Genomic DNA, 15,520 nt, shown 5'->3' with positions numbered 1-15,520 from the left:
AATAAAGCAAATAAGTTGTTGGTAATTTGACTGATTTGTTGAAATACATACTTGTAACAATTTTGCGACATCTGGTTTTAGTAAATACATAACGCCTTGTAGACTCATAAAAATCCGGATAATTTCCTTGTTTTCAGTTACGATTTTGTAGTAATTTCTATCGGCAGGAGGTGTTTTGGCTACCAATTGAGCTGAAAAATATTTGAAAATTATAGCGTAAAGTTAAACGAAATAGGGTGGTGGTACAAAGTGTAGCCTGCTTATTTTTCATAAATTAACACCGTATTCGAAATAAAATTTATAATTTTTTAAAATTTCTGCTCTAGATGGTATTTACCCTTACGTCCTCCGTTTGAATTTCACTGTTGACGTACACGTCAGGTACCGCGTCAATTCGTCGTGCACAATTCGTCGCGCGACAATTGATCGCAAACAACTGATCGCAGCGTCAATTGGTCGCAGCGACAACTGGTCGCAACGACAACTTGTCGCAGTCACAATTGATCGCAACACAATTCGTCGCAAGTACAACTGGTCGCATGCGACAATTGATCGCAGGCGAAGAATGATAGCGTTTATAGAGAAATAAGTAATTGTTATGAATGAGGAAAATAAATTAATGTGCTATATTCTCAAAAATTTCATTATTTCTAAAAATAGTGTCAAAATAAATACATACGAGTTCCATAAAAACGGTAACTATTAGGCTCATTTCCGACTAAACCAAAGTGCAAAAAAGTGAAAATATTGTAAAATATTTTTTTTAATGCTAATACATCTCGTCGGTATGCTACTGTAATGTTCATTTGGATTATTGGTCTTATTGATTAGACGCTCAAGTAAGTCATTCAAGCTTTTCTTTTCACAAGTTTAAAGTTTGTCAATTAAACGAGTGAAAAAAATAGCTTTCAAAACGTGTTAGACGTCATTTTTCTTTAATAAAAAATGCTTTTAAAATTATTACAACTATCAAATTAAAAAGTTATAAATAAATCGTGATAAAACTCTCGTTACAGTTTTAAGGGAAAAAGTATTATTTTCATTACGTTTGATAGTTTAAAAAATGAAATATATATAGTTTTTAATAAATTTGGTGCAAAGAAATTTGAATTTATATATTAACAATTAATCTTGAAGTTTATTGCATTCTTTGCAGACAATTTTTTGCTCACTACAAATTAGTTTTGCATTATCTTTAATCCATGATAAAACCAAAGATGTTTTTTCATTCAGAACTTTTTTGAACGCTCACACTGTTAATAAGGCACTTGTAGATACGACAGAATGAATAATTTATCTCGTTCCCTTTGCTAAGTACCTCTACATACCAATCTCCACTTTTACGCCATTTCTGTAAACAAGATCGTAAAAAGATTAGTTTTGACCATGGAGCAAAGGAATATAGTCATACTGGAGGAAGTGCCAGACTTAAAATGATGGTTTCGAGCCAAACCGGTAAAGTGTCATAAACAGTACCCCTCATTACCCAGATAAGACTGCCGATGACAGTGACGTACAGTTTTTTTTTTTTTGATGCGGCTCATGGAATAAAATTTGTTGAATAAAACAACGCACATAACAGATTTATGTTCTCTATTAATTAATATTATTTAAAATATTTAAATCAATCAACACATCACGAGTAACAAGTAATACAAACAGTTAGAGAGCGGATTTTATGAAATTTGCATATCCGTTATTTTTTGCATATAAGTCTTGATATTTAAAATGTGAACGAATCATGCTAATGAAAAATGAATACAGCTATAAAAAAATTGCATATTTGCATATATTTGCCTTCTGCTGCATATTTCACGTAACGGGTGTATATTTTGCATTTTTATCAATTTTTGTGCTAATTTGAAAAAAAAAAAATGTCATTCTATCGGCATTTATCTAGAAAAACGAAATTTCATTAATCATATTGCAAATATTGTCCTGAGCTTCAAATAACTAGTAAAGGTTTGGATTTTATGGTAGTTTGGAGAAACACCGGGTGTTAAGCCATTCTTCCAGGTAAATTCGGGCTCTAATTACTTTTGGAAGTACCGTTCATTCCCAATATTTTTGTTTGTTACTTAATTGTATTAATGGTATGTTTTATGGTGGTCGAAGGGACGTTACCCTACCTATTAATTTTCATCGTGAGTTTGCATTGAAAGCATTTAAAGCGATACAGGTGGGTCAATATGGCGACGATAACTCAAATTAATTTATGGATTAAACCTTTTCCTGAACTTATTCTTCAAGAAGGAACTCTGTTTTGTCGCGCCTGCTCTAAACCGGTAAGGATTTTTATACAACTGTGAACGTTGGACGCACTTTTTCTACTTAGAAAAGCATATTTTAGAATCACCGGAAAAACTTTTTGTTAGAATATTTCGAAAAATATTTAAAAATAAACTGTTACCAAAATAGTAATTAAATAGTCGATTACTACTATTTTTCAATTTGTTCTGTTTATATTTATTTTTTAGTATAACGATATTATCTTTAAGAATGTGATTTGTGTTAGTGAGAATTAATTAAACACTTTGCAATGTGATTTAGGTATTTTTTGTAATAAATCTTATGCTCGGGAAACCTATTTTTGTAATTTGTAAATAAATTTAGTTCGGTTATTACGATTTTTTTTTATTTTTGGAGCATATGCAACTGCATATCTCTGCATATATTAACCAAGTTACTGCATATTTGCATAAATTTGATGCATATCATATGATCATATTTCCCAAAATTTTGCTGCATATTTTCCGCTCTCTACAAACAGTGAATACCGTTAAAAAGTACAAACAACCAGGATGACGACGCCACTGAGTAGTGGTTATTCGCAATGGCGTGACTAATTTTTAGCTTGGGAAGTTTGAAAAGTTTTCACTCGGAAGGCCGACTATTCACTCAGAATTATTTGCCTAATCTGCCGGATGTAGGTGGGCTTCTCCAGCCCATGTTGTAGATTTTTGTAGGATGCAAAGTGCGGAGAAGAATAAAATCAGCTGGCAGCCCGTAGTAGGGTCATTCATGGAAAACTGCGAACCAATTATTTCTTCCTTTTTTTTTAGATCTGAGAGCTGTTTTACACGTCACAGAAATATCTATCGTAAAAGGAATTTTTAGAAATAATGTTCTCGTCATTAATCGGTTGCAAAAGATCAAGAGGCACTCGAAGCAAGCCCTGACAAACTTATTAGCGGCGCCAGCGGAGATCTCCAATTGGCTGCGGTACCACCATGGACACTCGCGTAACCTCCTTTTCCAGAATTGTCAAAATGACATTGCCAAAGTCAAAGCAATCATGAATTAAGCATTTCATTTTAAATTCAGTTAGTATCAAGTGGTACATGATATTCGTATTTTGGGTTGCGTAAAAATAATTTTCAGAAATAATTTTCTCGTGACTAACCCTGTATAAGTATTTTTTACACCCACATATGGTACAACTGCATTTTTCTTCAGTACAATACTAGTCACATAATAATAATTAAAAAATAAGTTTTTAGTTGCATAAGTACCTACATTTCTTAGATTTCCCGGTAACACAAAATTATTCTTGACGCTCTAACAAAAGTTTTTGCAATATATATTTACAATACACGTAAACCTTTCTCAAACCCTGTAAAAGATCCGTTGCAATTTACAAGGGATTAAAATAAGTATTATATCCCTCCAGTGGAATTTATATTCGCTGCATATGGGTACTCTAGATGTACTATTAGTTCATAAATTTTATTGTTTGGTGATATGTATAAAGACAAGAATAGACAATAGAGGCAATTTTGTATCAAAACGTGTTAAAATTTAAAGGTTGTTAAAAATATTATTTTTTAAATAACTGTAATCTAGTTAAAAACAATAAACACTTGTTTTTATGTTGAGTACTTATTATAATGAAGCTAGTTCCTATAATATAATAGGTAAAATAAACAACGAGATAAATAGAAACAATCTCTTAAAAAAAAAATAACCAAAATGACAATTTATTAATAAAAAATCTTATGTAACAAGGTGTTTACGCTCGTATTTTTTAATTTTTAAAGTGCAACTACAAACTTCGTCATTTATCTATATTCAAATTATTTTTAATTCGATATTTACACCTTACCTGGTTGCTAAATTTATTGCAACTTAAAATTCAGAATACAAAATATTTAGTTTTAATAAAAGAAAATACTTCCGATGAATTTTACCTTGCGATCAATTGACGCTGCGATAAATTTACGTACGATCTATTGTCGCTGCGATCAATTTACGTGCAATCAATTGTCGCTGCGATCAATTGTCGCCGCGATCAATTGTCGCGTGCGACCAATTGTGCTGCGGACGAGTTGCTTGCGATCAATTGTCGCGCGATCAATTGTTTGCGACCAGTTGTCGTAGAATCTACACGTCATGGCCAAATAGAACAAAAATTTAATAAATTAAACGGTAGTTAAATGCATAAATACCTACTTATATATACTGTCTTAATATTAATTTATTATTAATATCACAAAAAACATCATTGTATCGTACTTATCAGTGAAAAAAAAAAAAATAGTATCGTAGAAAAATCGATTTCCTTTAACTTAAATTGTAGTGCTATAATAATTATACTTACCCACTTCCTTAAATTTCAGAGGTTTCTCCCTTATTGCCTTCTTTTTAGTACCACGTTGTCCCCACATGCAAACAAATTTCATTGTATTTTGAAGATTTGTTATAACTTGTGTAAAATAATTCTGAATTTCATCTAATGTAGGATTAATAACTATGATTGGGATTTGTAGTTCCATATTTGTTTTCATAACTGGTGAATTCATCGCGCTGCTGTCGTCTCTCAAACTACAATAAATTTACGTTTGTTGGACAATGTCACCGTAATTTTTCAAATTGTTAAGCGAAATGCTTTTATAAACAAGTATGATTAAATTTTAAGTAGCGAGCAAATAATTTTGAAAAATTCTAGATTTTGTTTGTTATGGTCAATGAAGAGAGTGCTATTTATGACAACTCAAATTTGAAAAATCAGATGCTTACATAAACAATTTATAAATTCATAAAATGACATACAGTGTTCAGTTATTAGACAATTAGCGAAACCACGTTCCGTAGAACGTACAGCACGCAAAACGTAGAAAAAACTGTTATATCTATAGAAACATAGAAAATGCAGTGTCCCTATTGGAGATTGTGTACGTTAACGTAAAATACGTTGTACGGAACGTAATTTCGCTAATTATCTACAATCACATAAATCCCGTACAACCTCACTTTTACGTTGTGTCAAAATCAATACAAAATCAATAGCATGGATATAAATTCAGATTGTCATCTGTACGGGATTTATGTGAGCATGACTGTACATACTACACGGGTAAATTGTTACTTTAACATGGTTTTACCTTGCCGTCCTTTTTTTAATTTGTTCCAATGATAATTTAATGCATTTAACCAAAGCTTCAGAAAGCTTCATATTAAAAAAAGCAAACAATTCTAAACAGTCATTATGAATTGAATTTAAATCTAATGGTGCATTTCTGTCGATTTCTCTGAAAGCTTAAAAAAAAAACAACATTAAAACATTACATTCCTGTTAAAAATTCACAGAACAATACCCGCTTCTGGAGATACATTTAGACGAGAAGCGGACCCAACAGGTTTGATGGCTTTATCTGGATCTAGCCAGTCATACTTTTTATCTTGTAATTCTGGTTGTTCGATAACGCTCAAAAATTTTTCAATCAAATCAATGACAGCACGTTCAGCAGTTGATGACTTTAATTCTATTTCCTTGACTGAAAAGAAGTATGATGAAATTATATTGTATGTAAAATTACAAAATGTAGTTACCGCCTTGGTCCATGTATTTTTTATTTTCTTCTAAAAATTCGCTTGGTATTAAAGCAACATTAGGAAGATGCACTAAAGTGGTTGAGGCAATAGCATCTAATACTTCATCAATTCTGGCTTCCTTCATATCTTTAACTTCTTTTACAAACATTTCAATATAATCCAAAACTCCATTAACTTCGTCACAATATTCCGGTATTTTAGTGGAAGTCCAAGTAATTACGGAAAATCCGGGTCTGAACGCGTCCTCCATTTTCATTAATTGTAAACGAATTAGAGGTATAAACAACGGTGGAATGTTGCCTCTAATATTATCATTACGTTCAACCAAGCCTTTAATAACTTCGTACGAATTTAGTATCTTTTCTTTACAGAACACAAGAACTTGACCAACATCAGGGACCGCTAAAATTTGCAAATAAAGTTAAATAGAATGAAATAAGTAAGGCATTCGTACGAAGATCCAGTTTGTATATATATTCTGATTCTCTAATTACCTCCAAAATATAAGGATGAAAATTGACCTTGTACCTCTTAGTTTTTGGATCTTTTGTTAAAATTGGTGTATTTAAGCAGGCTCGAACCTGTAAGTTAGATTCCAGAATTAAACTGGTTGTATACAATTATTCCATACTTGGCCAGCGAATTTGTACCATGCTTCATGATAAATTTGCTCATAATGTATGAATACCATTGCCATGGCATTATACAACTGTATACATTTTTGAACGTCCCTGTGTCGCATCACTCTAGGTTTGGTTATAAATACTTCCATGCACTCTTCCATTCTTCTATATAAATGTCTTATCCACATAATACGTCCGCTTACCGGAGGCATATTCCTTGGCAATAAAGGCGTTTGTCTGTCTTCATTATAGCGATCTCTTAAATCCTCAAGTTCTTTTTGAAACATTTCCATGGCTTCTAAATAGCGTTCATCAAGATGCAAACATTCTAATTTCAGTTTCTCAAACCTAAATTAATTAAGCATTCAACGGTTTTATTATTTGTATTGAATGTTCCTTGATACCTTCGTAATAACCTAAGAACATTATATACGTTGGTATTTTTTTCCAATGAACTGCCTACAAATTCTTCCAATTCCCACTCAGTGTCCACAACGTTTTGTTTAAATTCATTGTAATCTTTATCAAAATGTGGTAACCGATGATTTAAAGCATCGTATTTTTGTGTTGAAATATGTTGAAAGAAGCTTTTGAACTTGTTCGCAAAGAGATCAATGTTTTCAATTTTACTGCTCTGGAGAATGGAGTATCTAGTCGTTGTTTCAAGAACATCAACAATCTTAAAAATTACAAATTTTGTAAGATTTTATATTCATATATTTATGCTGCAAAAACTTAAAATCTGTTAAATAACTGGAACAAACAAAATATTATTAAACAAAAAGAAACAGAAGACGAATATTTAAACTGTATCCGTCACAATTTAGATTTTACTATAGTACTTATTTAGTTATAGCAATTGTTTCAGTTAACGTTTAGTATCTGTGTTTAAAATTTATACGGTGAATAATAATTTTGATTTAGTAGTGACCCCCGACTTGATCGACAATTAACAAATAGTAAACTGTATATTCAGATGGAAAAAATCCATAATTATGTATTTCAGGTAAATCATTTATTAAAAAAGCAATTTTTAACGTGACAAAAATTCTGACTGCAGGCCTGATTTATCACACGAAAAGACTAATTTCGACTTTTAAACCTAGACGGTCGATGTTAAAACATATATATGTATTGGTTAACAATTTTGTGACAGTCTGCCTCACTACGGCTTCTGCTATTTTGGTAACTAGCAAATAAATATCTCCATTTGAAATAGACAGGACAACAAAAAATGTTTGTTTATGTTATATTATATACTATTATAACAAGAATTTTTTACTTACTTCTTCTACTCGTTTTTTAAATGTTTCAAATTTTCCAAAAACATACATTTCAGAACATTCAAAAGGAGATTCCCCTGCTTCTTTCATTTCTTCTTGGATGTGTTTAAAACATTGGTAATATTTTAGGTACATGTCTAAGCAAACCTGTGAAAAAAATATTGCAAATTACTAAAGTTAAACATCGGATGTTTTTGGATTGTTCATGCATAATAGTATTGTTTTATGTATAGAGCCACGCGTTGTTAGAGGACACCTATATGATGACCTATACGTACTACATAAATAAGTCTATAACATACTTATAGGTAGTGAACTAAACAAGAAAATACCATTTGAAATACCTCTCTTATTTATATCGAATGTACAACCTGTACGGGTAATTCTACAAAACTCGGGTAACGTCATGTATTCATATGCCTTTTAGACACCTATCAAGTATATTGAATAATTTTTAATGATGAGAAATACACAAAAACCAGTACTACCCGATCATATATCTAGTTACGAAATACACCCTTACGCCGCCTCGGTACGATGCCTTTGGCCGTCGAAAACTCTCTCGTCTTACACCGGTGATGATTCATCCTCATTGCGACTGAGCGACGGAGCGCTAAAGAAACGCCTAGAAACGAAAGTCGCAAATGGGGATTCCGGAGAAGTCTAGAAGCGAGGACCGCGTACTGTTTATATAGAATCCACCTTTGGGGAACGGATTATTATTCAGCTAGTGGAGTCAAAAGCGTCCAGTGAAATTCGCCGGAATAATTTTTGTACATAATCGCTGTAATAGTTAATCGTGAAAATACGAGTTATTAAGAAATAAATTGTTGAGTTTTAATCCACGCCGAATCATCATATCATAGTACCAAATATATTGTATGTATTGATTTTTTTTAATCGTTCTTACTTGTCTCATATATCAGTTCCTGGTTTTGTCACTACTACATATTTTCACTTTAGAATGAATGTATGTTTTAAAGTATTAGGTTTACACAGCGGTTCGTATTATTTTCCTTTAATTAATATGTAGAGACGTTCATTAAATTGTAGATAGTGAATGACTTAACGAAAAGAAAAGCATACGACCCAGTTAGTTTTAATTTGTATATATTTAAGGATACTTTACGTAGTGTAAATAATCGACAAAATTTAAATATAAATAAATACTCCCTCCGTCCGAAAATATGGTATACATTTTAAATTTATTTTTGTCCGAAATTATGGTATACCTAAGGTGACCAGGCGTCCCGTTTTGAACGGGACTGTCCTTTTATTGGACCACCTGTCCCGTTGTCCCCATATAATGATCTGAAACGCAAAATTGTCCCGTTTTCTAAAACCGCGCATCACCATCAATATTAAAGCAAATTTGTTCCTCCGAGAAATATAAATACGACTAAAAATATAATATTATTATGTTGGAATTTAATAATTACTGTCACATAAATGGTGCTTTACTTTAATGAAGCTGGTGATTGCTTCTTATTTTTCATAACTACTTATAATACTAAAAATATTTTTAATTTTTGTGAACATAAAATAAAGAAAGAAGATTAAAAAGTTCTGTTTATTTTTGTTGTTAACCTTCCCACTGGGGTATGTTATGTTATGTATGTATGGTATATCTATATTCTATATTAGATTTATTTTATTAGTAGTATGTATGGACGTCCCGTTTTGACTTAAAAAAAAATGGTCAGTTTAGGTATACCTACATTTGTAACTTTATTTAATAATACTATTATAAAGACAATGCATTTCAATTTATATGCAATGGGACTTTATTTAGAGCTTCTGGAGAACATACCAATCTCGTTGGTAACCTTCCCTCACGACGAAGTTTGGATTTATTAAGATGAGGAATTTTATACTTAAAATTAAATAAATTAGATTATAATATATTATTATTAAGACCCACCACTGACCCGGAAATGACCGGCATTCAGGCAAGACTTCTATCATTACGGGTACTAAGACCAAGTAATGATATGCATTGATTAGATTTATTATAATAAATAATTTATTTAATTTAATTATTCGTTCTAAAATCTCTTATTTTTTAAATTCAGCGGGTGTCGATTTATTTTGTTGTTATTGTAGTAATTTTCTTGGTCACTTTTTTAACAGAAACGAACGTAGATCTCATTCCACTGTTTATAATGATGTTCCATTATTATACAAGTTGCAAACAAAATTACTTGATTATAATTTGCTGGTCACCACTCGTTAATTTTAATAATTTTGTGAAATGTAGGTATACCATACAGGGGCGGCTTGTCCTATGAGGCAGGTGAGGCAGTGCCTCACCAATGAATTTTACGCCTTATTAGGATTTTTATTATTTTATACGGACACATTTCGGCCAATAATTTGTGTCTTTTTTCTAAAATTTTAAAAATAAATATAGAAAATTATATTCTTATTTTTATCTCGGTAGGTATTCGTTGCTCCCTTAATTAAACAGCGCGCTTAAACACTCGGCACAACATGTATTTTTTGACGCGAATGAGGCCGACTCGAAGCTTGCCTCTACAGCATATATAGAAATCATGTCGTTAATAGGCAAGCAACCTGCAATACACTCATAAGCGGTATGAGTTGAAAAAAGACAAAATTGAGGCTAGCCTCATTTCCGTGCTTGCAAAAGAGATGGACAACTATAATATTTGCGCGCGTGGAACGTGCGATTACAATGCAGTCTGCATTCGCAGGAGTATTCAAAATTAGGCCGTTGATTGTTTTGCCACAAATCTGTGTGTGTATAAATTTATTCAAAATTTCGGTAACAGAATTTTGTCTTAAAAGTGCCTACGTTTGCGTGGGTCGCGTTGGTGCTTTGTGCTTGTCATAATTTGATTTCGGTAATCGTTATTTAAGATTACGAGTAAATCGGAATTTTTCTCTACTAACGTTAAATGACAATGGCAGTTCTGTTTTTTCTACTTTCACGTATGATGATAAATTGTATGTAGTTAAGGAATTAAAACCGCCGGTTCCTGATTTGAGTAAATCGTTAATTGATCCATAAAAAAAATTTAAAATAAATCCGTATTTATATTTTATATTTTTTTCATTTTGTTTTTTGTTATAAATCAAATTAGCTTTATTTTATGTTGTATTTGATCTTTTTCGATATGTTTTCTTTATAGTTTATTTTAATTTTGTTTTTTGTTAGAAGTTATATTAGTTTTTTCTGACCACGCTTCCCTTTCCTTTTGTCCTGTCATTCTCATCCTTTCCTTGCAAGACCTCCTTACACCTTCACGTTGGTTCTTTGTGGACAGTTAAATGAGTTTACAAATTTGTTTATTTGACTAAATAGAAAATATTTAAGTAATCTTGATTTATTTATATTTTAGAGCGTTTTGTGCTTTGCCTCATCAATTTTTCAAGTCATGAGCCGCCCCTGATACCATATTTTCGGACAGAACGAGTAAAATTTTTTTAGTTAAATTACCGCATTCAACATCCGTCATCAGTTTTTTGTCAAACATGTAATTTGAAAATGAACTATTTTTTTCAAAGCTAAAAACATATTATATCTGTTCAACTTCAACATAAAGCAATCACTTGAAGTTAGTTATAGTGTCTTTATTTGCGAATCAGCCATTTTCTATTCCTTGCTAGTTGTGGTGGTCAAAATTTCAGTCCGTTAGTAAAAAATATTCCTTTAATTTTTTATTACTGTTTTTGATAAATTTTTCTTTTAATGTCTTTTTTATAACGTTAATTGTATGAAAACTAAAAGAAATAAGGCTCCTTTTAATCAAAAGATGTTCTTCGTTTTAACATTCATGAGTCCCTAGAAGGTAATATTGGTTAATTTGTGCTTGGATTTTAATACTGAAGAAGATTTACGTTATGATTTTTATGATTGTTTGTTTTTCTTATTTTAATTTTCATTGAAACTAAGACTTTGTGATAAAGATAATAATTTATAACATAGACGACTTCTTAATTTTTAAGATTGAAAAGGATTTAAGTTTTGATGTGTAAGATTGAAGCTTTAAATTTGTTTTTGTTTTTTTCTGTAATTTTTGATACAAGTAAAACTATAAAAATAATAACATGTAGCATAGAAGGATGTTTGCTTTTAGAAAAAATTAATGTAATTAAAAGTACTGATTAAAATAAAAAACAAACTAATATAATAATAATAATAATATACCTAACTCATTTTTAATAACGTTGCTTTTCGTCCTTTGATGGACTTGTCAGTCTCTTGGAACCAAAGATAAAGTCATAACTTAGCTTTGACATTTGCAAACCCTTTGGTAGAGCAATAAACAAATGTTATTGTCTTCTAAAATATATATCTACTTTATAAAAGATCCTTTCACACACAATTTAATCAATGCTCAATCAAAACCATTATAAAGAAACATAATTTTAGATAAAGCAATTTGTAATCCTTAATTTCTCTGCTAAGTTATCCGAGTTTCAGAAGAAATACCCATACATATTATTACAGATATTGTCTTACCTTAATTTTGTCTAACACAACTTGCTTTTTTTGGTTCCATACCGTTTTAGCACCATTGCAGTTTAAATAGGCTCGACATACATTAATCATCTGATTTGATACTTTAACTAAAAGCGCTGTCACATTTCCGGTGTTATTATAATATCTAGACGTTGTATAAGTCATTCGAATGGCATGTAGCAGAGGAGGAATATGTTGTAATAATTCTGTTGCTTCACATCTGTAAAGTGGATGGCAAAATTGTTCTAAAGCATATAAGTATCTCATGTTGTCGGCACATTCGTTTTTTGCTTCGATTACGGCACATTCATGTTTAGACCAAACCTTTGAAAAAAGAATTAAATAAGTAATGAAACTTGTGCTCCTTATGTTTACCTTTAAAAGCTTGCTTTTACATGCTTCGAGGAACTGAATATGAGTTTTACAAGGAGTATCTTGCAAAAATTCCACTATACTTGTAAAGCGTGCAAGTTGTCTCCGCCAGTATTCAATTTCCACAAGAGGTCCAACAAATTCGTTTTCCCGTCTTAACTGCTGATATTGGACTAGAGCCTGATGTTTAAAACATGCATTAGTTAACAACTTTAGTTTTAAAAGTTAATTTCTATCAAACATTTTTTCATTTAAAACTAACTTAATTTAATTCAAATTTAGGAAGAATTAAAAGACAAAATGTGGCAATAAAAAAAACATCTAAATACACGTGTAAAATAGCAGCAAATTTACCCGTTCCATTTGTTTACACCAAATTCTAACAGTCGATTCTACTTGGTGGACGGTTGCCGAGTTCAGTATTGCTTCAATACGCTTCTTCTCGTTTATTAAGTCTCTACGATATAAATTTTTGTCGTAAATAAAGTTGACAACCATTTCAAGATCGAGTTTAGTTTCTAAAACAAATAAAATTGACGGTTTTTGAAAAGCGACGATTAAAATTGGGTACATACGTTTTAAAAAATCAACAAATGAATTAAAATCTCCTTCAAAATTGATTTTTTGACGAAGGCCAACTTCTGTTTTAGGCAGGTCTCCCCAATCTTTGTTCAACTTAACAGATGGGTCAATAAGTTGTGCCAACAGGTTGTAAGAAACGGCTACAGAATTGCCATTTTCAGCTTCAATGTCGAATTTTGTAACGAAGAGAGCCTGGAAATTTAAATCATTGCGAAAATAAAAATAATAATCATTTTAAAATATATTCCATTAACGATTTTTCTGGCTAAGGGGTGGTTGTGGTTTTTATGTGTTGGATAAACTGTTTTAGAAAAATGGAAGGATACGGAACTAAGTGGTAGACAAAGTCATTTAATAGATTCTCTATTAACTAACCTTGGTGGTAGAGTTATGTTCGGTTTAAGGTTAAATATTTCTTTGCTATTATTATGTTAAGATTTAATAATGCTGGTTTTCAAATTGATTGTACTCAAACATTAAACTCAGCCAGTAAGTTTACCCTTCTTTGTTTTCAAATTTTAACTTATTTATGCAGCAAAGATGAAGTTTAAAAAATATGCTAAATAGAGGGGCATAACTAGTAGTTATACATCACATATTTAAACTGATGATGATTATGTTTAAGGCTCCAAGTTTATGGTGAAATTAAGTCAATTTTTTAGATATGTTGTACCTACGTATATTAGTAATAAATTGTACGTATGATCTTAAACATGATAATAAAACATCAAATAAGTCAGCAAAGGAAAAAGTTCATTAACAGCGAAGTTTATCGTATAGTCTTTGCCATTTCTATTGAATCATCATAAATCATAGATCATAAATTTGGCAAGGTTCATATTCAGACAATTTTCTAATAAAAAGTCGTGCACAGTCGACGGAAAGCTGTTACTGTTACCAGTTGCTAAATTTCAAATAAAATCAACAGATGGTGTTTCAGTACAAATGACAAAGACAATACCACCCGATAAAGAAAATCTAACTTTGGCAACGCATGCTTCAATATTTCTCAAGGAATGATTGCATTCATAACTTCATTTTTAAAGCTATTAAACTAAAATAAAGCCAAATTTCCTCAGTCATCCCTTATCCAGAAAGATCGTAAATGGAATATATGTAAACTTACGTCGGTAATATTTTTCAAGCTTATGTCAACATTTGATAACTTGTATATGCCAAGTACCATTTCTTTCATTGCTGAGTCCATTCCATCAGTAAAATATAAGCGCTTGATGGTCACGTCTGCTACAGCATTAGGATTAAACCTTCCTGAATCTGGGGAAAATAAAATATAAAAGAATTTGTTGTTACAAATATTTAAAATACCGATTTCATAACCAGGTCCATCTTGGTAATAAACTAACATTCCTAAAATACCATTCTTTGAAAGTAACCTGTCCAACAATTCGATGTTAGTGTCGCTATCTACAGCAGCTTCAAGAACCTCATTTGGCTCTATATCTAGGTGCATAGCTATCAAATCACAGACATGTCGATGAGGTAATTGTAATTCTTGATATCTTTGGCTACGTCTTTCCTTCGCTTTTACCTAACAAAAGTTATAGCGCCACGTTGTGAAAATAGCAACAATTATCGTAAGCTGTTCTTTTAACTATACCAATTTTTCTTTGAAAGATTCCGCCAATGCAAATGCTGTTGCACTTCCTGATTTTCTACTGGCTTCTGCTGACTTTGCGATGTATCTGGCAACGTCCATCAACATGGAGAAGTCGTCTTTATCTGGTTCTAGACTCATTTTAAAAACTTTTTAACTACAGGAAATAAACACAAATAAAATTGTAAATCTATTGAAAATAGATTTTTGACATTTGTTGTTGAAATTCACTTCTATAGCAACGAAATAAAAACAAATTACTGTAATGATTTACAAAAATTAATTCTACTAGATTGAAGAGGTTTTTGTAGTTTCTGAAGAACGATTGTTATCTTAAAGTTTGTCCGCATCGAAAAGGGATTATTTGTAGTTGTAATGAGAATTTGGTAGCATAGCTGGTCTTAGTAAAGTGCTAAACAAAAACATCCTAAAATCAGAGCTGTTTCTCTCATCCTCTGCTACCCTGAAAAAGACAGTTAAAAGTCCAACTCCAAATACAGGACGATTTTTGGTGACTGTACGTTATATATATATATAACACTAGCTGACCCCGTGAACTTCGTTTCACCTACAATTTAATTCTGAATCTGCAAAATCGAATGCTTTGAAATCTTGCAGATGTTTTAAACATATGATAAGCATAAGAAATTTTTATTCAAAATATATTTACTTATCTTCTCCAAAAAATTGATGACGTCAGCCCAAAATTTTGCCAAATGAATCCTAT

General features: G+C 31.3%; 1 protein-coding gene across 1 annotated transcript in view; it reads right to left on the bottom strand.

The window, feature by feature from the left end:
* Positions 1-14,952, bottom strand: part of LOC135135002 (dynein axonemal heavy chain 8) — a 37,689-nt gene extending 22,737 nt beyond the window's left edge. The window contains exons 1-16 of the mRNA XM_064063933.1: positions 14,797-14,952; positions 14,505-14,727; positions 14,305-14,453; positions 13,172-13,370; positions 12,951-13,114; positions 12,600-12,776; positions 12,225-12,548; positions 7,742-7,885; positions 6,860-7,134; positions 6,464-6,803; positions 6,287-6,413; positions 5,830-6,234; positions 5,595-5,774; positions 5,382-5,535; positions 4,598-4,821; positions 52-191 (exon numbers count right to left, since the gene is read on the bottom strand). Coding sequence (XP_063920003.1) covers positions 52-191; positions 4,598-4,821; positions 5,382-5,535; positions 5,595-5,774; positions 5,830-6,234; positions 6,287-6,413; positions 6,464-6,803; positions 6,860-7,134; positions 7,742-7,885; positions 12,225-12,548; positions 12,600-12,776; positions 12,951-13,114; positions 13,172-13,370; positions 14,305-14,453; positions 14,505-14,727; positions 14,797-14,934 — 3,363 coding nt within the window. The 5' untranslated portion in view covers positions 14,935-14,952. The remainder of the gene's footprint in view (positions 1-51; positions 192-4,597; positions 4,822-5,381; positions 5,536-5,594; positions 5,775-5,829; positions 6,235-6,286; positions 6,414-6,463; positions 6,804-6,859; positions 7,135-7,741; positions 7,886-12,224; positions 12,549-12,599; positions 12,777-12,950; positions 13,115-13,171; positions 13,371-14,304; positions 14,454-14,504; positions 14,728-14,796) is intronic.
* Positions 14,953-15,520: the final 568 nt, after the last annotated feature.

The sequence above is a fragment of the Zophobas morio genome, unplaced genomic scaffold (genome assembly GCF_036711695.1).
Source record: "Zophobas morio isolate AGI-343-1 ecotype UQ-CSIRO unplaced genomic scaffold, CSIRO_AGI_Zmor_V1 ptg000024l, whole genome shotgun sequence".
NCBI lineage: Eukaryota > Metazoa > Arthropoda > Insecta > Coleoptera > Tenebrionidae > Zophobas > Zophobas morio.
This window is presented reverse-complemented; position numbering and strand designations above follow the sequence as displayed.